This window comes from Castor canadensis, chromosome 15, assembly GCF_047511655.1.
Source record: "Castor canadensis chromosome 15, mCasCan1.hap1v2, whole genome shotgun sequence".
NCBI classification, from domain to species: domain Eukaryota; kingdom Metazoa; phylum Chordata; class Mammalia; order Rodentia; family Castoridae; genus Castor; species Castor canadensis.
This window is the reverse complement of record NC_133400.1, coordinates 60,115,231-60,138,734: the sequence shown is the minus strand read 5'-3', so window position 1 is coordinate 60,138,734 and position 23,504 is coordinate 60,115,231. Positions and strand designations below refer to the sequence as shown.

Sequence of the window (23,504 nt, the reverse complement as noted above, 5' to 3'; positions counted from 1 at the left end):
ATCATATTCAGAGGCACCTGTTTTATTTGTCCCTGCACTGGTGAAATTAATGTGGATTTTTAATACAACATCACAGTAACAACCATAGTCGACCATGATGTCTAAAAATGTGACCTTAAGGAAGTCTCTCTTAAAACCTACATGATCTTTCCTACTTTTTTTTTTTTTATATTATTGTTGGGCTGGGGGTACATTGGAACATTTACAAACGTTCTTATAATCTATCAAATATATCATAGTTGAATTACTGTTTTTGTGAAACAAAGGAGTAGCAACTGATCTGCTTGTAGCTCAGGGACAAAATAATGTGAGAGATGGTCAGTAGTATTTACTGAGGTACTGACAGTGCAGAAGCATTCTAGCTGAAGCTGGAGGGAGTTACCAAGGAAAGTAAGAGAGAGAGAGAGCCCATGTCTGCTGTCAGGGGTGGTGGGATTTGGTGGAGGAAGACAAGACTGTGAACAAATAAGGTTGAGAAATTTAATTTTGGTAACTAAGTGCCAACAAGTAGTTTTTGTTTTTTTTCCCCTTTGGGTGGTGATGCTGGGGATGAACCTCACACATGCTAGGCAAGCATTGTACTATCAGACTATATCCCTGTTCTCCAATCTTTTTACTGCTCACATGTAAAGGTATAGTGAGTCTTGAGAATTTTTGTGACTACTTGTTGAGCTCCCACAAAAGACAAGTTAAGGGCAAGACCTGACTGATTTGACCCATAGGATACAAGGATTCACTTTCAGATTACACAGAGAAGAATAAGGCAGAGATATCAGCTTCCTGGAATCCTTGTCCAGCATGTCAAGAAGGTGACTCTGCTGTTTACTTTTTGAGCCATGAGGACACCCTGATGTTGTGAGCCAAAGCTAGACGGCAGCTAAGTTGCCTAATGTTCTGGAGCTCTGCTTGGGACCATTATGAAAAGCACTCAGGCAGCTCATCCTTCTCCAGAATCCAGGAGGTGGCCACGAGGGCCTGTCTCCTGACAGTCTCTAGAGGGGGAGGTAAGGGGGATGGGATATGACTTCCTGGCAGCCTCTTGCCTCCTGTTTTCTGGAGGATCAAATGGTGTCCTCCAAGACAGGAAGCTGTCTTTGTGACTTAGTTAGGTAAGTGCAAGGTTGAGGCTACTGTGGCACAGCTGTTCCCTGCACTTCTGGATTTGTGCAGATACTCCTAGGGAATTGTCACTTACTTAGTCGTTCTGCTATCCATTGTCCTGTGCCATCTGCAGATCTATTCTGTAAATCGCTGTTGTTGAATTGATTGTTCTTGGGGCCTTTTAAAAAAAAATCCACCCTACTCTTTATGTCCAGCCTAAACACATGGATGGCATGGGTTTGAGAATCCTAGGTCAGAGTCACTAGACTCCTGCAAACATTGCTGTGTTGTTTGTAGGTGATTGTGATTTTTGTTGTTTTTGTCTTAAAAACAAATTTTGTGGTAAAATATGCAGAACATAAAATTTTGCCATTTTAAGTGTGCCTTTCAGTGATAATTAAGTTCATTCACATTGTGCAGCTATTGTGAAGCTCTGAAACTTGACAATATTTTCCCAGACTTCCATACTGAAATAAATCATTACACATTGACTCCTCATTTCTCCATTCCCCCAGTCCCTGGCAACCACCACTGTGCTTTTTTGTCTCTGAATTTGACTACTCTGCATAACTCATATAAGTAGACTCCTGATATTTGTCCTTTTGTGACTGGTTTACTTCACTTAGCATAATGTCTTCAAGATTCATCCATGTTGTAGCATTTGTAAGAATTTCCTTTTTTTTTTTTTTTTTTTTGGTGGTGCTGGGATTTAAACTCAGGGTCTTGTGTTGGTTAGGCAGGCACTCTACCACTTGACCCTGGTACCAGGCCTGAGTTTTCTCCATTTTTAAGAGCAAAAAGTATTTCCTTGTTTGTATAGATCACATTTTATTTATCTATTCATCTGTTGATGGACATTTAGGTTGCTTCCACCATTTGGCTGTTGTGTACATGCTGCTGTGACTAGGGGTGCACAGATGTCTGTTTGAGTCCCTGCTTTTGATTCTTTTGGGTGTGTATCCAGAAGTGGAATTGTTGGAAGGACTGTTGTATTTTGAAATCTTAATTTTTTTTTTTGGTGGGACTAGGACTTGAACTTAGGGCTTTGTGCTTGCAAAGCCTGTGCTCGACCACTTGCCCATTTTGCTCTAGTTATTTTGGAGATATCTGGGGGTCTTGTGAATTGTTTACATGGGTTGGCCTTGAACTGTGATCCTCCAATCTTAGCCTCCCAACTAGCTAAGATTATAAGTGTGAGCCACCGGCACTTTGCTTGAAATCTTAAGTTTTGGTAAATCTGTGTTGTCACTTAATATTAAATGTGATGTGATAAAATTGATCAAGAAGGTGGACTACTATATTCTGTATGTTATGAAAAGCCGAAGTAGAAGACAGGAAATTTAAAATTAAATTTTATTTCTTGAAGACAATATTTACTGTTTCCCATCTTGATTATGGAACCAATATATTCATTGTGGAAGAAAGTACATAGGAAAACCCCACCTGTACTCCTACCATGCAGAACAATGTTTGTTTTTGATATTTTAAACTAGCACTTTTGTGTTAATATTAATTAATATAAATTAATTTATTATATTAATACAAACATATTTATAAACACCCCAAAGGAATATTTATATATGATTATATACAATGTATAGCTTAAAAAAACTAGATTTGCCAGGTGCCAGTGACTCAGGCCTGTAGTCCTAGCTACTTGGGAGGTAGATATCAGGAGAAAAATTTGAAGCCAGCCTGGGCAAACAGTTCGTGAGACTCTAACTCGAAAGTACCCAACACAAAAAAGGGGTAGCAGAGTGGTTCAAATGGTAGAGCACCTGCCTAGCAAGAGTTCAAACCCCAGAACCACCAAAAGTAAAAAAACAAAAAACTAGGTCTGTGGGTCAGAAAATAAGCTTATGTGGTGGGAATTTATCCATTGATTTATTGGGACCATATTATAAATTTGAATTTATAATTTTCTTTTTCTCTTATAAAGGAATACCTGTATGTAATCCTCTAAAACATGATTCTTGATTACTATTGGTAACATTTATAAGGAACATCAATTCCATAACTTACTTAGTCATGATAATTCTATTATAATTCATTGAGTCCTTAGATTTAGATAGGTGTTTTTTAAACTCATAAATAATATTTTATTTTCATTTCTTTGAGGGTATGTCCTTAGGATTCATCCCTAAAAGTTTATTTTTTGTTTTTTTTTTTAATACAGGGTCTCACTATGTAGCCCAGGCTGGCCTCAGCCACCCGAGTGCTGTGATTGCAGGCCTGTACCACTATGCCTGGCTCAGACACTATGTTGTAATGGTGAGGATAAGAAGTGTACAACAGTATCATTAAGGAGCATGTGATAGTTGCTGTGTTAGTTGCAAAATAAGTGCTAAAATCAAATCAGAAAAGAGAAAGTGCAATTAGGTGTCAAAAGATGGAAGAGGTGACTTTTAACTTGGGTGATCTGATAGAGTTTCATGCAAGTGGTAGAACAACATAGAGAACATTTGTGGCGGGGGAACACTGTAGGAAAGGCTAGATAAGGAAAGGTACATGGTTTATTCCGACTGGGGAGTGGAGTAAGTTTACTCAAGATAAGGAAACTAATTCAGACAAAGCTTGGGCCTCTTGTGCACTAGGTCAATGTGGCTGGTGGAGGTCCCTGAGTGCCAGTTGAGGAGTTGAGAAGTTTTGGCAGTAGGCTCAGCTGATCAAAGGCCCCAGGAAGATCATTGTATTGGAGATAAGGGAACTAGAGGGGAGTGGGCAAAGGTGAGAGCCAATGTACTCAGTTGTACTGGTTCCATGAGAGTCTGAATGCTGGGTGGTTGGGTGGGAGAAGTTACAAAAGCAACCATGTTGCTGCCACCCTGTAGACACCAAATATCCCAAGACTCTGTCAGTCAGGGCAAGGCTTTTAAAGAACTTGCTATTTCCTCTCTGCCTGCCTCTGAGTAGGTATGAAATCATTAGTCAAAGAGAGAGGAAGCAGTAGTGTAGTTTTGTGTTTAAAGCTGGAGGGAAAGGGAGGACTGATTCAGCAATAAAGCTGGAGGGAAAGGGAGGACTGACTCAGTATCGACCCAAGGTTTGGAGACCTGTGACTATGTGATTGCTGTTTTAATGGATGGAAATGGGAGAAATGAAGAGGAAGGATTGGCTTTTTTAGGGGTGGGGAAGAGGGTAAAAATTTTAGATTTGGAGAGGTTTGTGAAATAATGTCTCAATGTTAAGAGATAACTAGTGCTTCTAAAATTCATTTTAATATGTTCTTGTTAAGAATGTAATTTTCTTTTCTAATTTCAGTAATACAAAAAGATCTAAGTGTTCTGATCCTTAAATTAGTGTCAAAGAGATGATGGAAGGCTCCAGATTTGTAGCCAGTGTACTTGATGAGAATGTGTCTACAGCAGCTCTCTCTTCTCTGGGATCCTTAGATTCTTGGATGGTTCTAGTCTTTCACCCTTTAATCCATAATCCTTTATCTGTCTGAACAAGAGAAGAAGCAAGCAGGAGTGAAACTCAAGTACTAGAATTTAGCCAAAGGTCCTTTTTAATTATTCCCATTTTTAAGTTTTCAAGCCAGTATTGGTCTCTATCAACACAATAACAGAAAATTTACTGAATTTTCATGTCATTTGTCCCATGTGACATTAGATGTATCAAAGGGTTGCTTTCTGACAAGATACATTTTAAAATTAGTTAAAAATAATATTACACATTTAATTTAAAAGCATCATTATGGTAGGGGACAGATATACTATTAGGATAGCCTTTGAGTTCAGACAACACTGAAAACTAATGAGATGATACACTTGTAAAGAGTTTTGAATTCTTCTGTGAAAGTCAGCTTTAATAGGAACATTACCTACATTGGTATGCTTGTTACACATTTCACAAAAGTGAAATGTGTTTTTTATACTTTATTTTTTTCCAGCCACTGTTTTAGTGTTTTCTCAGAAATTTGAGTTCTTTATAGGTTAGTCTCATAAGTTAAAATTATTGTAATTAAGAAAACCCCTTCTTTTAAAATTGAGATTCTTACCAAAGCAAAGATGGTCTGGAATGGTTTTAAGTGAGAATTGAGCCCTTGTTGAAATGTGGAGATTTTCTGTTATCCTAGTGCTGGTGATAAATTTAATACTACCATGTATGTGTTTTGAAGCTAGCCAGTTAGGATATGTTTAATTATCAGTAGACTTAAACAAATGTATTTTGCATTGTTGTTGAACTTTGGACATTAGGACTTTGGAAGGTGGAAAATTCCAAATGTAAGTGAGAGACTTCTGTTACTGGGCTTTATAAGAAGTAATCAGTCCTAGCTCAAAGTACCTGGTAATGCTTTTTGAGCTGGTGAGGTTTATGAGGTGTAAATTAGATAGGTTATCTCCCCTGCCTCCAGGGACATTTGAGATAGAAAGCAAGAGTAACATAAATTTGATACTCAGCCGGAGAAGGATATTTGTTGAACTTGTCCTCTAAATTTGTGTTGAACTTGTCCTCCGACTGTGGACTTGCTTTTCATGCTTTAAAAAGTGGTGGTTGCCTTTTTCTTTAAAAAAACAAAAACAACAACAACAAAAAAACCTCAAGTCTTAATGTCTTATAGTCAAACAAAACTTAGATTCATTTGTTCTATGTTCTGTTTTCCAAACTCAAAATGAGGAATGAAAGAGTCCAAGTTTCTCTGCAGTTGCTGTGCCCTGGCCTTTGTTCTAGCTTAGTGTGGACACTAACCAGAAACTTGGGCTGCACTTTTGTTGTATATTCATTCACCCCAACATTACTGTCTTTGCATTTGCTTTCTTCTTTTTGTTCCTGGGCAGAAGTCGCTGTGAAGATGGAAATGGTTTCTTTGGTGGTCTTCCTAGAATGCCAATGAAAGTGTGAAAGAGGGGATTGGATGCAGATGTTTGGAGGGCAACTGAGTTACCCATTTTTCTAATATAAAATTGCTATTAAAAAGTGCTTAATTTGACTTGTGAAAACAATGTTGCCTTGTCAGTTTCTTCCTTTTGGGGTACATTTTGTGAGAGATACTTTGGGTATCATTTTAAAACTTTTTTTTTTTTAATGTTTCCATGGCAATAATCACCCCCTTGCTGAGGGTTGAGCCCAGGGTTTTGCACATCCCTAGCTCTGTCTCGTCTCTATTTGTTTATTTATTTATTACTTTTATTGTGGTGGGTGGGGGTACATTGTGGTATTTACAAAAGTTCTTACAATATGTCATACTTGAATCCACCCCCTCCTCCATTCTCCTTTATTGTCTCATCATTTCTAATGACTGTGTAGTATACCATCATTCACTTACCTAATCTCTTTTTCCTTTTTCACAGTTTTTATATTAGATCACATTCTGAGAAGACTGATCATGTACATACATTTTGGGGCTATGTCTTTGCTTTCTTGGCTAGGAAACTCACAAGATTAGAATTGCTAAGTCAAGGGGCAGGTATATGTTTAGGGTTTTTGTTGTTGGTTTGTTTAATGCATAATGCCAGTCTTCCCCTTCCTGTCTACCCCCTGGGTTGTACCAGTTCACACTCTAAATTGGCCTTTGCGGAGCAGAGGCAGCTCTTCAGGCAGTGTTTGCATACTCACAAATCTTTTGTGTGTCCATTTCTGCTGTGCTCAAGTCAAAGTTAAGTGACCCTGAATGTAGTCTATTTGATTTGACTTTCTTGGGTTAATGTGGGCTGGGGTCTACTGATGTTGAGGCTCATGTGGCAGGTCTTTGGGAGTTCTTCCCACAGTCTCTCTGCCAGAGGTCTGCATCATGCTGCTGTCCTGTTGCTCAATAGAGAAACCTGGTTCCTGGGACTGCAAGTCCAGAGCCCGTACTGTTCTTCAGCTGCGAACAGGGCTCCAGTGTTCAGCCTCTGGTCTCACATTCAGGGCTGCGTGTTTTACCAGGCTGGGCTCATTTGCTGGATTGGCCTTTTGGCACTGAAAATAAACACTTATTTTAAATTTGGGACAGAAGGAATCCTTTTTTTTTTTTTTTTTTACACTTTTATTAGAATTTCAACTTATTTTTTCTATGAAGAAATTATAAACGTTTGAGGGGACGGATGTTTAACGTGATTTAAACGTTAGTATATATATGTATTGAAGCATTACATGTTAGCCTATCCATATGTACAATTTTTATGTAACCATTTAAAATAAATTTAGAAAGGAGTGCTGTCTTATTTTAATTTTGAGAAAGATCTTAAAAAGACAGTGGCCTGTGTGCTTTAAAAAGTCATTTTAAAGTGATGGGAATGGGCCTGTACTAAAACTTTAATTTGGGGGAGTTACATGGCTGGCTTCCTGGCAAAGAAACAGTCTAAGCTTGCCCGTAGTTCTGTGAAGACAGATTCCTGTCCTTGAAGTCGGCATCAGCTTCAAGCCCAGCGTGGTGCTGGTGGCTGCTCAACAGATAGAGTAAGTGGCGTGTATTAGGTGCTCAGTTACTGTTTCCTACATGAACTGAAATTGAAACGTGTTTCAGAGAATGAGCAATCCGGCTGCTGTTAAGGTTTGTGTAGAGAGAGGTAAAAGGGAAGAGTGAAGTTGGCTGAAGCATGTGGAAGGCTAGGGAATTTGAGCTGTAGTCTCTAGTCAGTGAGGGAGGTTTTGCAGCAAGGCACTGATGTGATTAAGTTGGAGGGCTTTTTTTTTTTGGTTTGTTTATTTATTTATTTATTTTCTGTAGTACAAGGGATTTTTACCCAGATCTTGAGTACTTTAGACAAGCATTCTTACCATTTGAGGTATCACGCCCCCAAGCCAAGTTGGAGGGTTTTTTTGTTGTTGTTGCTGTTGTTTGAGACATTGTCTTCTATGTAGCCCAGGCTGGCCTAGAACTTGAGAGCTTTTTGCCTCAGCCTCCAAGTTGGAGATTTTAGTCATTTGTTGGGTTCTGGTAAGTAGGCTGTATTGGAAGGGAAGGTTAAAGGGAAGGACCTAACAATTCTTTTTTTTTTTTTTTCCTAATTTCAGTAGTTTGCATCTGATTTCTTTACATTATTCTACATGATGGCAAAGGAAACCTCCAAACCAGTTAGTACTAATTAGTTGTCATGGATCTATATAGTGAAAGAATACATCAAAGACGTAAGATGAAATGTTACCATAGCGATCAATATTAGTAACTATAAGCTTTCTCTAAAGATATATAGAGCAGTTGATACTCTATAAAATATCTTCAAGCAACTTTGAGACTTCCATATGCTAGTCCTATGCTTAATTAAATAAGGTTGGTGGCAGTATTTTAAATATTGAGGACACCAGAATTCTGTCCTAAGATGGACTACTTCCCACTGCCATTGGCTGTCTTTATTCTTAAAGTTGCCACAGAACGCCAGGAAGATTTAGGGGCCCAGGGAAAGCTGGGGTCTAACATTCAATCTACCTGCAGTTTAGAGTCCTTGCTCCACTTGATGCCAGTTGTGAGTTAACTTCCTTCAGTGTACAATGGGGATAAGAAATAGCTACCACATGAGATTGCTTTGGGATCAAATGAAATAGTAAGATACAAAGCAAATACCTTGTGCTTGTTACAGAGTAAATCCTCAGTAAATATTGGTTAGTAACATCATTAGTATTATTAGTAACCAATACTAATTTTGTTTAGTAACATTTATAAAGACCAGGACTTTACAGGATCAACAAACAGTTTATAAGTCTCTAAAGTGCAATTCTGAAAGAGGCTAGCTTCCTAGAGGTGGCTTCTCTGCAGAAGTCCCATATTAAAGAACATCTTCCTTGTTTGTCTTCAGTGGTGCCACCTGGGGGTGGACATGCTTGTTTGGGTGCACAAACAAGTCAGTGTCAGTGTGCCCCTTTCCTTGGAGAGCCTCACAGGTCTGCAGTTTGAAAGCAATTTTCCTAAACCAGAGAAAGGCATGGCTGAATTACCAGATGTAAAAGATTTCATTTAGCTAAGCCTACTACACTCAAGGGCCTTCTGATTTTACACATTCTCCTGAGTAACAAGATAGAATAATGTCACATATTGCCCCTCTCCTGTACCCTTTAAAAACTTGGGAGTGTAGATGCTGACCTGAGGACCTTGCTAATACTTAGAAAGAATGCTGTTAGAAAGAAACTGGTGAAGACCATTGGAGGAATTATTTAGGCACTCCTGTTAGGGAGACTTGAAGTACTAAGCAAGGCTAGAAACTGGGATTGATTACAGGTGAGGCTGTGGCGTCTTGCTGGAGGTCATTATACTAAAGATGAAACCTGCTTATCCCGGGAGTCCTCTGTGTAGTGGAAAAACACCTAGCAGAAATCTAGAGACTGTTCTTAGTATTAGACTGTGTGACCTTGGGTGAGTTGTACACATTTTCTGGGCTTTACGTTCCATCCTCATCTCTGGCATTTATTTATTGACTCTGTTTCAGTGTTTCTCGTTTGCAGAGTGTCACTAAAATGGAATAATTACAGTTTTTTTTTTCCTAATTTTGAGGCTTTTCAATTGAATGGATAAGCTTTTCTCAGTTTTTCTTACATAAAACTATCTTAAACTTTTCTGCCACTCTTGTCTTTTTAACATACCAAATGTTCATTGAGTATGTGCTCTTTTTACTTTCACTGACATGGTAGGTGAAATTTTACATTCTTTTCAGATGTCATACATGTGCACATCTCTGCTAGTAAAACCTATCCCTGTTTGTGGTGGACAGTCCACATCCTGCATCCCCATTTCATGGTATTTTGAGTGTCCCCTAGTGGCACTGCAATTCAAAGGATCTAAGCGACCCTTGCATTGCTCCACTGCAGGCCTGCTAAAGTCAGGCAGGGTAGGCCCACTGTGCCCGGGCAGTGTGGCATAGAAGTGCCATACTATTTCTTTTGCGTGCTTAAAATAGAAGGTTTTTGATATAGTCAAAATCATAAGGCATAGATCCCTCGGGGGCCTCAGGACATCTTCCTTGGCTCTCCTTAACCAAGGCTCAGAGTTATTCAACATCAGGAGCTAGCAGGAGGCTTAGCAGGGCTGAGTGAGCAGGGCTCCAGGCTGGCATGCTTTCACTGCTGCTTACCACCACTGATCTTGAGATGTCATTCAGGTTTTTCCATTTTTCTTGTGTACAGAGGGGAGCAGCAGTAACCCACATGTTACTTATGAGGAACTTTCTGCAAATATATGACATCATGGAAATCTACCTGGCTTGCTCTGGAAGTAGTTCAGTGACAACATGTAAAAATCAGTCTGGACTAACAAATATTCAGGTAGTAACATTCTTTCACAATTCTGTGAACAAGATTAGCTAGTAACTGCCAGTATTGATTACCACATTGCGTGTTGTGGAACAGAAGTATAGAGCAAGAACAATGGATGTGTTTCATCTCTTAGGAAGCATTCTAGAACTACTAAGGGTATGAATGTTTAGTTTCAGTGGTAGATTTATTGTTAGCATGTTTTCAGAAGCCAAGGATAAAGGCCCATTTTAGGGAGGCTGTGATCTCACAAGGGGAACTGTGGACAAGATTTAATGAGAACTATTTCTGTAATCCCTGAAAACTTGGATTTTTGCTTTTTAAAAACACAGGATTCCAAAATTTCAACTTTTAGGGAAAGAATTGTGAAAATATAAATTAAGAAAATAAGTTCTTGGTTTAATAAACCCTTTTGTGAAAACTACTGAGTTGGGGCTTTCCCATGGTAAGTTTATCTTGCCTGAGATTTTCATTAATTTGCTGAACCAGCCACTTAAGTGAGCTGAAGATACATGAAAATTTGCAGTGGGAATGTGTTTCTGAATTAAGTACACTAAAGTGTAATTGTTTTTCTACTTCTCACAGAAAGCAGAAATACATTTAAAATGTATTTTAAATACATTTAAATGTACGTATACACTTTAAATGTATGTGAGGCCAATACATTGGACTTTATAAACACTGATTTCTAATCAGTATTTTTAGGACCTCATAAATGTTGATTTCTAATCAAAATTTTTATTAGATTAATGATGACTAAATCAAATACGTTAATTAAGTACATTTGAATTTAGACCTTGTGTAACTAAATTTTACAGGCAACTTCTGACCTATACACATCTGCATCAGAATTTCTTGGGTGAGTGGGCATTCTGACTTCTGAATCAGAATTTGCAGGGATAGGACTGGAGAACTTGCAGTTTTAATAATTGCCTAGATGATTTGCCTTGAAGTTTGAGAATCATTGCCTTAGTTCATAGAGACTTTACAACAAATCGCATTTCGCTAATGAGGGCATATGCTCAAAGAAGGTAAGTAAATTCTATGACATCCATTGTATATCCTCACCTGTAGTCATCTATATTTGCTGTGTGCCTGCAGACAAGTTACGTATGAAGTCTAAATTGAAAATTATCATTGTAAACAGTTATGTTTTGGATAAGAGTGTCCCTCAAAGGGACTTATGCATTGAAGGTTTGGTACCTGATGCAAGCAGTGTTCAGAGGTCGGGCTTTTGGGAAGTGACTAAATCATGAGGGCTTTGCTGTCATTAGTGGACTAGTCCATCAACGGATTCACAATTTGAATAGACTGTTGGGAGATGGTGGAACTGTGGAAGGTGGGTCTTGGTTGGAGGGAGTGGGTCACTGGGGCATGTTTTTGAAGGATGTCTTGCCCTACCCTCTTTCTTTTTCTCTCTCTCTCTCTCTGCTTCCTGTCCACCATGAGATGAGTTGCTTTCTCTATCATACACTTTCTGCCCTGATGTCCAGCCTCACTATGCCCAGAAACAACAAAGCCAGACAACTATGGACTGAAACCTTGAGCCAATATAAATCTTTCCTCCTTGTAAGTTGATTTTTCTCAGGTATTTGTCACAGTGATGAAAAGTCTGACTATTACAACAACTTAGCTAATTGTGAAACCTGGGTGATAATGATAAGTAATCTTTTCTGGCTCTATTTTTACTTCTGTGCAGTTATTTCAGAGACTTGGCCAGGTGATATGAAGTGCCTTATTATACTTTATATATAACAGTGTACTATGATACTTTTCTGTGGGTAGAAATTCTTAAACGTTCATTATTGATTGTCTGTTAGGTTGCTTGTTTTACTTGCTGTCCTGTGAGGTTTTTAAAAAGGGTTGGGTTTCCTCCCCTGTCACACCACTGTATCTCCTCAAAGCAGCGACTCTTTGTGGATCATGTCAGTAATGTTCAGTGCTGAGACAGCGAGGAATGCGATATCTGTGCAATGAAAGACTGATGATACTGTGTCAGCTAAAGGCTGCTAGTACCAGTCTCTCTCTGAAACCAGCCCCCATGCGTCCTTGGCTTGTAAAGGCAATGAAATACGGTCCTATCTATGCCTTAGGCCATTTCTCTCACTGCTGTCCTTCAAAGACTGCAGACTCATTCAGCTAGCCAGCCTTGGCCTACTCTGGCTCCTATTTTTTCTGGGAATTAACCTTTCCTTTTCCCCCTGCCTCCTACATATGCCATTATGTGTTTGTCAATGTTAGACTAAAAGAGGTGCAGAATGGATAGGTGGGGAGACAAATAATTCAGTGGTAGCACTGGGTCTATTGTGGAGAAGTGGTCCTGCGAAGGGGATCCCCAGCAAGAGAGCTCGAGCCCCTAGCTGCTTACAGACTGGGGATAGATAAAAGGTTGGTAGAGAAATCTCAGGAAGGTTATTAGGCAGGAAAATCCTCAATGCTCTAGATTCCAAGGAAGGGCGAGTAATTTCTTCTAGGCCAGGTGGGTAGTTTCTAGTAAATGGCTAAAGGCGGATGTCTATTTTTCTTCAGGCCTGGGTAGAGAGTTTCCAGTAAGTCATCTTCAAGGGGGAGAGGGTCCACTTCTAACATGGCTTCCTTTTGTTCGCCTTAACAGTTAATTGTCTCTTGTCATAGAGAATTGAAACACTGCTTACAATTATGGTTATTTTTATTCATGCTTTTATTTCTTTTGCTAGGTAGTAAAGAAAAAGGAGTTTTAAATCCAGGAAGAATTTAAGATGTTTTGAGAAAGCTTACAAAAAGTTTCAGAAGACAGCTAGCTGCTGGCATACTTGAGGTGTAATTCTGGCCCAGCTTCTTTCTCACTGGGTGTGGTTTTAGATGGTCACACCCTGTCACTTTATCCCCTAATTTACAAAGTAGGGATAATGAAACTACCACCTAGAGCTGTTGGCAGATTAATGGGACGAGGCATGCAGAGCATGTGGCCTAGACTTGGGGCACAGTAAGTGCACTGGAGCTCTTAGAACAGTTGTCATTTGTGGAGTCCTTGCTTCCTAGCATGTTGAGTGGTAGAAGGGAATGGATTGGGTGTCTCTTCCTCCCCGCATATCCTGAGGGTGGGGTGGTGTGTATTCTACTTTGAATTTCAGGTCTGCTTGTATAGGGAAGCAGAACCAAATGCCTCTTTATGACTATGAATTTGTTTTCTATAATGTCCTATGAAAATAATTTTTTAAAAAACATGGTGATTGTATAGGACATGTAGTTGATAGTGTCATTTTGTAAAGTTTTATAAAAATTGGCAATGAATTGGAAACAGTAAATAATTATATGTTTATAACATTTTATAGTAAAAGGTAACAGCTTATTAAATTAGTTTCCCCAGTTAAAGTCCTTTTGGGTTGTTTTTGCCCACAGAATTCTGGACATACAGAGTTGCTTTTTTTTTTTGGAAGTACTAGACAGCCTCGTATGGTCCTTCTGAGCATGACTTCTGTGTAGCTAGGATGACAGATGTGGGCCACCGTGCTTAGCTTGGTGGTTGAGATATGTGAGATGGGAGTCTCACTAACTTTATGCCCATACTGGCCTTGAACCATGATTCTCCTACCTCTACCTCCTGATACAGATGTGAGCCACCTTGCTTGGCTCTGAATGACTTATTTTTGATTCTTCCCTTTTTAGAACAAATGGTGGGACCTAGAAGTTTTAGTAAGTTGTTTATATGGAGTATATATACTATGTAGCCTATGAAACTAGAGGTGAAGTATGACCATGAGGTTGTTTTTTTCTCATTAATTTTTAATGCACTTGACATTGTTCCTGGGTGGCTCACCCTTCGAATTTCTCAGTCAGAACACAGATGTCTCCTAACAGAAGCTTGCTCTGTGAGAATGTGATAGACCAATATGAATGTTTTAACAGAGTGCCCTATTGCTCATTGTGGTCAGTCACAAGGATTGTATTTCTCATCTATCTTTTGTGACAAATGAGTACATATTAATTTTTTTATTGCAGTAAAATAATGTCTGCATTATGTGTCATGTAATGACAAATGGCACTTTGAACCAAGAAATGGTGCTGAGATGTTTTGTAATTGCAGGCAGTACTATATCCTAATTGAGCCAGTTGGAAGTATTTGTTTCTTGTTCTGTCAGGTATGCATTCTAGATTATTTAATACAGCATACTAGAGGACCTAAGACACAGATCTCTGAAAAAAACAGGTAAATATGCCAGAGATAGAGCTGGACAAAAGTGAAGTCACAGCCCATGGGGGAGGGATTTTGGATTGCTAAAACAAGAATGTAGAGTAGACAAAAGCATGTTGTCCACACTTGCTACTCAGAGGTACTGAGTAGTTTCTTTGCTTGTCATTTGACTGAAAAAAAAAAAAAGGAGCTTAAGAATAAGAGTTCAAACTGTTAAGAAGGGAGTGGAAATGCTCAAGAGGAAGAGTGTGTATAGGTCAGTGCCCCTGTCCTATGAAATGGGGACACTTCTTAGAAGTATAAATTCTAAAATAAAAAGTTTAAATTGTATTAATTAGTTTTCTATTGCTCACATAACAAATTACCACAAGTTAGTGGTTATTAAACACACATTTAGTACTTTATAGGATTTTAGGTTGGGAGTTGGAACTTGATCTCAGTGACCAAAAATAGAGCTGTCGATAGGCTGTGCTTGGCTGGCTACTTGGGAGGTGGAGATAAGGAGGACAGAGGTTTGAGGCCAATCTAGGCAAAAAGACACCCCCCCCATCTCAACTAGTAACCTGGACATGTGCCGATAATCCCAGCTACTGGGAGGCATAGGTAGGAGGATCAAAGTCTGAAATTGCTCCCAGACAACAAACTTGACCTCACACAAAAAATGAAGCAAAAAGGGCTGGGGTATGGTGTAAGTGGTAGAGCACCTGCAGAACAAGTTCAAGGCCCCGAGTCTAAACCCCAGTACTGCCAAGAAAGAAAAAAAAAGGCTGTGCTCCTTTTCGTGCATCTGGGAGAGAATCTGTTTCCCTGCTTCTAGAAGTTGCTCAAATTCCTTGGGTTCAGCCCCTTCCTCCATCTTTTAAAGCCAGCTATAGTCAGGTGATTAGGGACCCACCTGGAAAATCAGGATAATCTCTTTTGGCCAGCTGACCAGTAATTTTAATTTCATCTGCAGTCTTTAATGCCCCTCTCCCATATAAAGTAACATTCATAGGTTCTTGGGGATTAGGATGCAGATATCTTAGGGGTGTCATTATTCTGCCTGTCACATAAGCCATATGGTTTATACTTTATTTCAGTTCAAATTTATATAGAGAAACTTTGTTTTTGACTGAATTACTGTAAAATTACCCCCCCCCCCAAAAGAAGATATTCCTGGACGTGAAAGGCACAGTCTTAATTCTGCAGTTGTACTTCTCCAGTGGCTATTTTTCAGTGTTTCAGTAGTAAGGAATCTTGTTTGAATTTTGTAGGGGATTGAAGTTTAGGGAAGTTATTCTCTCTAAAAATCATCGAGACTTGCTTTTAGTATAGTTAGGTTTTAGGTTTTTCTACTTCACAAATGTAGTAAATATCGCAAACCTAACTTATAGAAAGTTTCCCCTTTAGACTTTAGGAGCCACGTGTTTATTAGAGGAAGAGGTTCTCAGGATCAGGAAGAGAGAAAGGTGAAGGCATGAAGACTAGGACAGGTGCTTCGAGTGGAACCTAGTAAGTACAGCAAGTGATACCTGCAGTAGGCAGTCTTTTATGGAAAGCCATGGCTACAGGGGAAAAAAAGACACTGAGGAAGAAAGTAAGGTAGAATGGGAGATTCTACCTTAAGAAAGTAAGGTAGAATGGGGGCAGTAATGGCAGAGAACAACAGTGATAGAGAGGAAGTACAAGGCTTCTGGGCAGGGGATAGGAAAGCCATGCCTGTTTTGTCTCAGAAGCTCTTAGTGGCGCATTTTGATTCTGTCTCTGAGCCTAAGCTCCTACGGTACATTGTGACCCCATTGATGAAGGGACCATCTTTTATCTCAAAATCCTCTCAACCTAGCACAGCAGTTCTCAAACTTTTTGGTCTCAGGCCCTTGTTAGGTTGTTAAAAATTACTGACAACCCTTGTACATTGCTGGTGGGGTGTAAAATGGGGCATCACTGTGGAAAACAGATTGGCAGTTCTTTAAAAAGTCAAACATAAGTGTTACCATGTGACTCAGTTGCTCTACTTCTCCTAAGTCTGTGCCTAAGAGAATTGAGAACATGACTCACAATAGTCAGAAGGTAGAAACAACACCAAGGTCTGCTAGTGGATGAATGGACCAACAAAGTATTGTATACTTGCTTAATGGAATGTGATTTAGCTATAAAAAAGAAGGGAAGTACTAGGTATCTGCTATAGTGTGAACCCTAAATTTCATGCTGAGTGAAAAAAGTCAAATCACAAAAGGCTGTTTGTAGTATGACTCCAGTTATGGGAAATGTCCAGTAGAGAAATCCAGAGACAAGTGGGTTAGTGGTTACCAAGGGATTGTGGGGAGGGGAGGATGGAGGTTGGGTTTCTCTATAGGGTGATCAAATGTTCTGGAACTAGATAGTCGAAGTGATGGTACAACCTTGTGGTGAATTTTATGGTATGTGAATTCCATCTAAAAAAAAATTCTTGTGTACCTCAGTTTTGTTTATATCTGTGGAGATCATATTAGGAATTAGAATTGCTCATTCAACGATACCAACTTTTAAAACAACATTATAACATACTCATTATGTTAATCTGACATTTTCAAAATAAAAACTAAAACCTCCAAAACAAAAAACCTAATGAAAATTTTTTTTATTATGTCTTTAATATCTGGTTAGTAGAAGGCATCTAGAAACTCATTTGTGTTTCTGCAGTGAGTCTTTTGTAGTATGTCTTACACAGATGCTGTTGGAAGGAGTATTGTTCTATTGCCTTTGTAGATACTATGGATATTCTTTCATACTATGTCAAAAACTTGACAAATGGTAGTTTATTAAAGGTTAAAGGTTAGCTGGCAGTTTGGAATCTGCAACCATTTACTTTGTTACCTTAAAATTTATTGATTTAGTTTGTACTTTGAATGGATCTTTTATCTAAGCAAGGTTGTGTAGCATAGTGGTTCCTCATTTGGAAAAGTATAGGTTCGCTAAGTTATGGAGATCTTCTAAACCTTGACACATTTCATTAGTGTGTCTAGTCACAATCTATCTCAAATCCCGTGTTAATATCACTGATCTCATGAGAAAATTCTTTGTTATTATTTCAAGGTCATGGTTTTCCAGTGTTCCAGCTTCTCTGTGATAAGAAAATGTTCCTTGTCTTTTTGGCTGGTTTGGGTAAGTGTGATCTTGAATACAATGGAAGAGGAAGGAATTTTGGGGGGCAAATTTTTGATTGGTATTAACTAGTTTATATAGGTAACTCCAGAGAATGGTTACTGAATCCTCTGTGAATGCTTCTTATACCAGGGATGGTCTTTGTGTGCTGAAGAAAGTTAGATGGGTTTGTTTTAGTGAATTAGTAACTTCAAGACAGAAACTGAAGGGAGTTGGAAGGAGAACAGAGGAGCAGAGCTGAGTTTTGGGAGAGGAAAATGGGGCTCCTACTTGTTTTGATCCCCACCTTGATCCTACTGGCTAGATAGGGAGAGTATGTTATTACACTTGTTTTATAGGATGGACTCTTTCCAGAGCTTGGTTAATACGTCGAAGAGTGATGAGCCCACACAGTACACAAGAGATGTGTAAAGGCTTATTCCACATAACAAAGCTCTTGGGGAGAGCAGGGCAGGCTCTTAAGCACACCAGAAGTGTCTTGAGAGAGCAGGGACATGAGGCTGGCTTGACTTCATGGACTGCTGAGGGGTGGTTTGAATTTCTTGCAGCTGCCAGAGAAGAGAGCCCCAGGCCTTTTTATCAGCTTGCTTAGAAGGGAAGATCAGCAGTGGTAGGGCTTAGTTGTCAGGAGTCAAACATTGAAAATGGAGCCAGACTCCATTTTCTTCCTGTAGACTCTCTACATGAAGAGACTTTTCTCTGCGGACCTAGCAACTAGCAGTTTGATTATGAGTTCAGTACTTAGAGAAGAACCAGTAAGGGGAGTGATTAAGTGAGCTGGACTTGTTGACTTAGCTATGATATAACTCCTTGTGATCTCAACCTTACCTGTAAATCCACATTTCCTCCACTATTGTAAGTTACGCATTTTAGCTGGTTTAGATAGTTAAGTTATTTGGATCAAAGTGAAGCACCAGGGAAAAGAAGATAAAGCAGTACACAAAGACCATGGGTGCAAGGATATTGCTTTCATTTAGTGAGAATTTCCTCCTGCTTATCTCTTTCCTCTATTTTTCTAGCTCTGTTTCACCCTGACAGTTGGTAGGAAGAAAATTAACCTGCCCATCAGTTGATGGAGCCATCTGTTGGAGGATTTGACATCCTGTCCACCACATAAGAAAGGAATCATAACTGTCCCCTCCAGGGATTTTAGTGCCCTTCAACCGAAAGGTGCCCATCCACTGAAAGGTGCCCGCAAAGCAGTCACACAGCCCAGTGATGAAATGGGAACAGACCAGTAGATTGTATGGGCATATTGCTTTGTGATAAGAGTCTTTAGGCTTGGAGAACTGTCTCAGTTATTGGTTACATTTTACTTTGAAGATGATTTTTAGAAGCCAGTAGGACATGAATTCTATAGACTACCGTGTAGTTGTGTTTTTTTATTTGTTTGTTTATTGAGGATGGAACCCAGGGCTTAACACATGCTAGGCAAGCTCTGTTGAACTACAGCCCCATCCCTGCTTGTGTGCGTGTGTTGTGTGTATATGATTGGCAGTCCAGGGGGGTTGAACTCAGGGCCTTAAGCTTGCTAGGCATACACTAGCAAGGCATGAGCCATGCCTGTAGCCATTTTGCTCTAGTTATTTTACAAGTAGGGTCTCATGTGTTTTGCTTTGGTGGCCTGGATCTCGGGTCTTCTTATTTACACATTCCAAGTGACTGAGAAGACTGACAACACCACCATGCCCAGCTATTGGTTGAGATAAGGTCTTGCTGTTTGTTCAGGCTGGCCTCAATCCAAGATCCTCCTGATCTCCACCTCCTAAGTAGCTGAGATTACAGATGTGAGCTACCACACCCCGTGTTTTTTGGCTTTTTGGGGACAAGTTCTCACAATGTAATCCAGGCTGGCCTCTGACCATGATCCTTCTACCTGAATGCTGGGATTACAGATGTGTGCCACCACACCCTTCTTGAAAATACTTTCAAAACTCAGGAAGGTATGTTAAAGGATTCTTGCCCAGTGTTGAATATTGGAGGTTTGCCATTGTAGGCAGAAGGCTTCTTCTATGATTCATTCCTTAGTGAACAGGCTGAGACTTTCACACATGCAATTGGAGCCTTTAGCAGGGCAGGAACAAAGTTATACATGGGCTTTACTTGTATTGAGTGATACTCTGTGCCAGAAATGATCACTCTTAGCTGAAACAGACCCCAAAAGGAATTAATCAGTCATCTGAGCACTGACAGGATCTTTCAGAGACAAACATGGTATGGGTGTGGATGTGGGGAGAAACCAGACAACCTCCCAGCACAGCACTGGAGGAGTCAACGGAACTCTCAGTGTGTAGGACTGCTGCTTCAAGCCCACAGAAGCGCATTCTGGGGCAAGTTCCCCCACAGGGAACATGTCCCGGCTTATGTGCTCTCTGAGGGTGAAGACGAGCCACCCGTGCATAACACTAGCCTGTAGTCATCCCAGTGTATGAGTGTGCAGACCTGGGTCAGCTCAGTGTGTGTTCAACTCCATGTGAGTTATGGTGGGTACCTAGCCCGCACTCCAATCTGCTCATCTGTGGGACACTACAAAGCTGAGTAGCTGTTCTGCTAAACACTAACAGGACATCCTCCTTTAACTAGAGTTTGTGGGGAGGGAATTGTTAAAATCGATTATTTCAGAGTTCAGTTCACTTTGCAGTGTGCATCATCAGAACCATGTAGTGTTACATTCTCTATTGCAGGATAAGGCTGCATCTTGTACACCATAGGATGCCAATAGCGCCCCCTGCAGTTACGACAACTAAATGTCTCCAGACCTTGTCAAATGTCCCATGGGCAAAAATCAATTGGAAACCACTGCCCTAAGTGATGCAACGGTAAGAGCAGCAGAGCTCCAACCAAGGTTTGACCACTCCAAAGTCTCTGCCAGCCTGCCTCCCAAGAGAAGACACTAAGCCACCTTGCATGCTTCTTCTGTAGGCCAAGGGCCAAGCAGTCCTGGTAGGGCCCTCAGTACTCCGTCTCAGTTTGTCAGCATTGCAGAAAGGATTGGGAGATTCTGGCAAATGATAAAGTGAGGTAAAGTGTATCAGGTGCCAGCATGTGGAGTTAAATATTAGGGTGTGTTTGATAAATGGGAAAATTGTGTCTCTCTAGGATTGAAATGTTTAGTTATTTTGACTGGTAGTGACAGTGCTCTTTTGCGAGCCACTTGATAAAGAAAAGGTCAGTGTTACACTGTCACTTCCATTGAGCATGAAGACACAATTTAATATAAATTTGTATGAGTTGTAAACATGAAACCTGTGTTAGTGTTTCCCATGATTTAAATATCTTTTTCCTTTCCCAGTAATCTGATTAAAGTGCAAAGTAGAGGGATAGAAATTGGTTATGCTTTTGGACCTGTAGCTGATTCCACTAGATTTACCTAAAAGTTTGTGTCCTGTTCCTGTAGAAAAAGAATTCTGATGGGCCAGGCATGGTGGTGTTTGCCTGTAATCCCAGCTATTTGAGAGGTAGAGCTAAGAGGATCACAGTTTGAGGCCCACCTGGGCAAAAAGTTAGCAAGACCCTATCTCAAAACCACGTTGGGTGTGGTGGGTCATTACTGTAATCTCAGCTGCCTAGGAGGTAGAGATAGAATTGTGGTCCAAGGCACAGGCAGAAACTTGAGACCCTATCGGAAGCTAAAACAAAACTAAGCAAAAAGAGCTGGGGACATGGCTCATGTGGTACAGCACCTTTCTAACAAGTGTGAGAGGCCTTGAGTTCAAACCTCAGTACCACCAAAAAAAAACCAAAAAAGCTGGTAACCTGGTGACACTTAACATAGTATAGGTTGGTTGGAAAGCCATCCATTACATTCTGTGAATTTTTCTCTTTCTTAATCTTTGTAGTGGATCCTTATTATCCTTAGCTGCTGTTAATGGGGGTGTAAGGAAAAAAAAAAAAGCAGATCCAGGGTAGAAAGGATCTGGGTTAGTCAGCTTTTCTTTGCTCTAACAAAATATCTGAACCAAGTAACTTGTTAAGAGAAAGATTTATTTTGGCTCATTGTGTTGGAAATTCCAGTCCATGGTCAATTGGCCCGTTACTTTGGGCATGTGGCAAGGCAGCACATCATGGTGGGAGCATGTGTGGACTAAAACAGTTCATTTCTTGGCTAGAATGCAAAAGAGAGTCAGGAGAGGGCCAGGGTGCCCCCATCCCCTTCAGTGGCATGCCCCCAATGACCTAAAGGCTCACATTAGGCCCCACCTCTTAAAGGTTCTACTACCCACCAGTAGTGCCAAACTGGTGAACATTATCACATGGGCCTTTGAAGGACACTCACCATCTGAACTGTAGCATGATCCCTAGCAAAGAATGGTAAGTTCTTTGTCTTGCACATCTCCTAGGAGAGCTGTGAGGTTGTAGTTCTTAGAAAGTAACTGAGTTGGGGACCTCTGTTGCCCAAAGTTAGACTTGATAGTTCTTTGTTAGTGACTGAGTGAGTGTGGGGGGTATTTGTGTTTGGAGCTTTGAAAAGTTTATTATTATAAGCAGGTATGCCATTTTGTAAGTTTTCACCACAAAATAAGGTACTCTGGTAGCTTTTATAAGTTAGGAATGCAGGTTTAGCAAACCAGATGGCTGGAAAGAGCAAATGATGACTTTTGTGAGCGTATCCTATGTCCTCTAGTCTTCCTGTATTCAGACTGTCAGGGAACTGTAGAACTTTTCTGGGAACTGATCTTCTGAATCATGCACAGAATTTAGGATGTATAGTTTCTTCTATAGGATTGATTCTCTATGTATAGCTTATTCCTTCGATCTGTCAAAATACTTCCATTGAATGTTTATTTTTTGGGCAGTACTGGGGTTTGATCTCAGGGCTTTGTGCTTGCTAGGTAGGCCCTCTAACCCTTGAGTCATGTCCCTACCCCTCCACTGATTTTTAATTAGCCTGTTTTTTGTTTGTTTTTGCTTGGGGGTTGGAGAACAGTTCTGAGAGCATTGAGAATGAAGAGCTGGCTGTACTCAAACAGCAGCGTTGCCTTTGTTCATGTTCCCGGAAGGGAAGCCAGCGGTCCTTGTAAGTATTTCCTGGTGTTTGGGCAAATCATAGCTACTAACATTTTATGTTTCCCTTTAGCTGCCAACCTGCCTAACTGTTTAGAGGAATACTGCTGTTTCTTTGTTCTAAAGGTTAATCTGTTCTGGACTTTTATGGGAAAAAAATTGAAATCTATTAAAAACAAACACCCAAACTCATTCTTTGATTAACGGACACCAATGAACAAATGAAAGCACCAGATTTTTGATTGGTTATCTGTATTTTTAAAAATTTTATTTTAAATTGACAGGTAAAATTACATGTATTTATCCTGTTTCACCGTGACGTTTTTAGGTACAGTCATGTGCCACATAACATTGTGGTCAACAGCAGATGGTCTACATGAAGGTGGTCCTACAAGATTATAGTGGAGCTAAAAATATCCTTTTCCCACATGTGGTTGGAGCCAGAGCCAGTCCTATAAAAGTATAGCACATATGATTATGTGAAGTACATAACAGTTGGTAATGGCAATAAATACTGTGTTACTGGTTTATGTATGTACACCGTACTATGCTTTTAATGATTGTTTTAGAGTATGCTTTTTGTACTTACACAAAAGATGTTTACTCTAAAACTATGCATGTTACGCTGGCAGCAGCCTCACACATCTCATGTACTGCATCTCCTAATGGCATCATTTTCTCTTTGCTTGATTTGGTGTCATATATTCTGTTCATCATGGCCCTAGGCGCACGCGCGCACACACACAGACACACAGACACACACTGATATACCTGTATGTTTAGTAGGCTTTACTATCTAAATCTGTGTAAAGTGCACTCTATGATGATGATTGTACAATGATGAAATCACTTAATGCATCTTTTCATAACATATCCCCATTGTTATGTGACAAATGTAACTGTATATATGCATTGTAGAATGGTTAGATCTAGC

At 39.9% G+C, this 23,504-nt stretch overlaps 1 protein-coding gene and 1 long non-coding RNA gene across 2 annotated transcripts in view; one reads left to right on the top strand and one right to left on the bottom strand.

Moving 5' to 3' along the window:
* Positions 1 to 23,504, top strand: part of LOC109677180 (cyclin-Y-like) — a 179,040-nt gene that overhangs the window by 19,017 nt on the left and 136,519 nt on the right. Inside the window, exons 2-3 of the mRNA XM_074056307.1 lie at positions 17,498 to 17,566; positions 22,494 to 22,583. Of these exons, the coding sequence (XP_073912408.1) occupies positions 17,498 to 17,566; positions 22,494 to 22,583 (159 nt within the window). The remainder of the gene's footprint in view (positions 1 to 17,497; positions 17,567 to 22,493; positions 22,584 to 23,504) is intronic.
* LOC141417479 (uncharacterized) lies at positions 4,366 to 7,935 on the bottom strand. The gene is made up of 3 exons (XR_012442057.1): positions 7,807 to 7,935; positions 6,661 to 7,005; positions 4,366 to 4,545 (listed from the first exon to the last, which is right to left on the bottom strand). It is a non-coding gene; the product is annotated as an uncharacterized lncRNA (long non-coding RNA).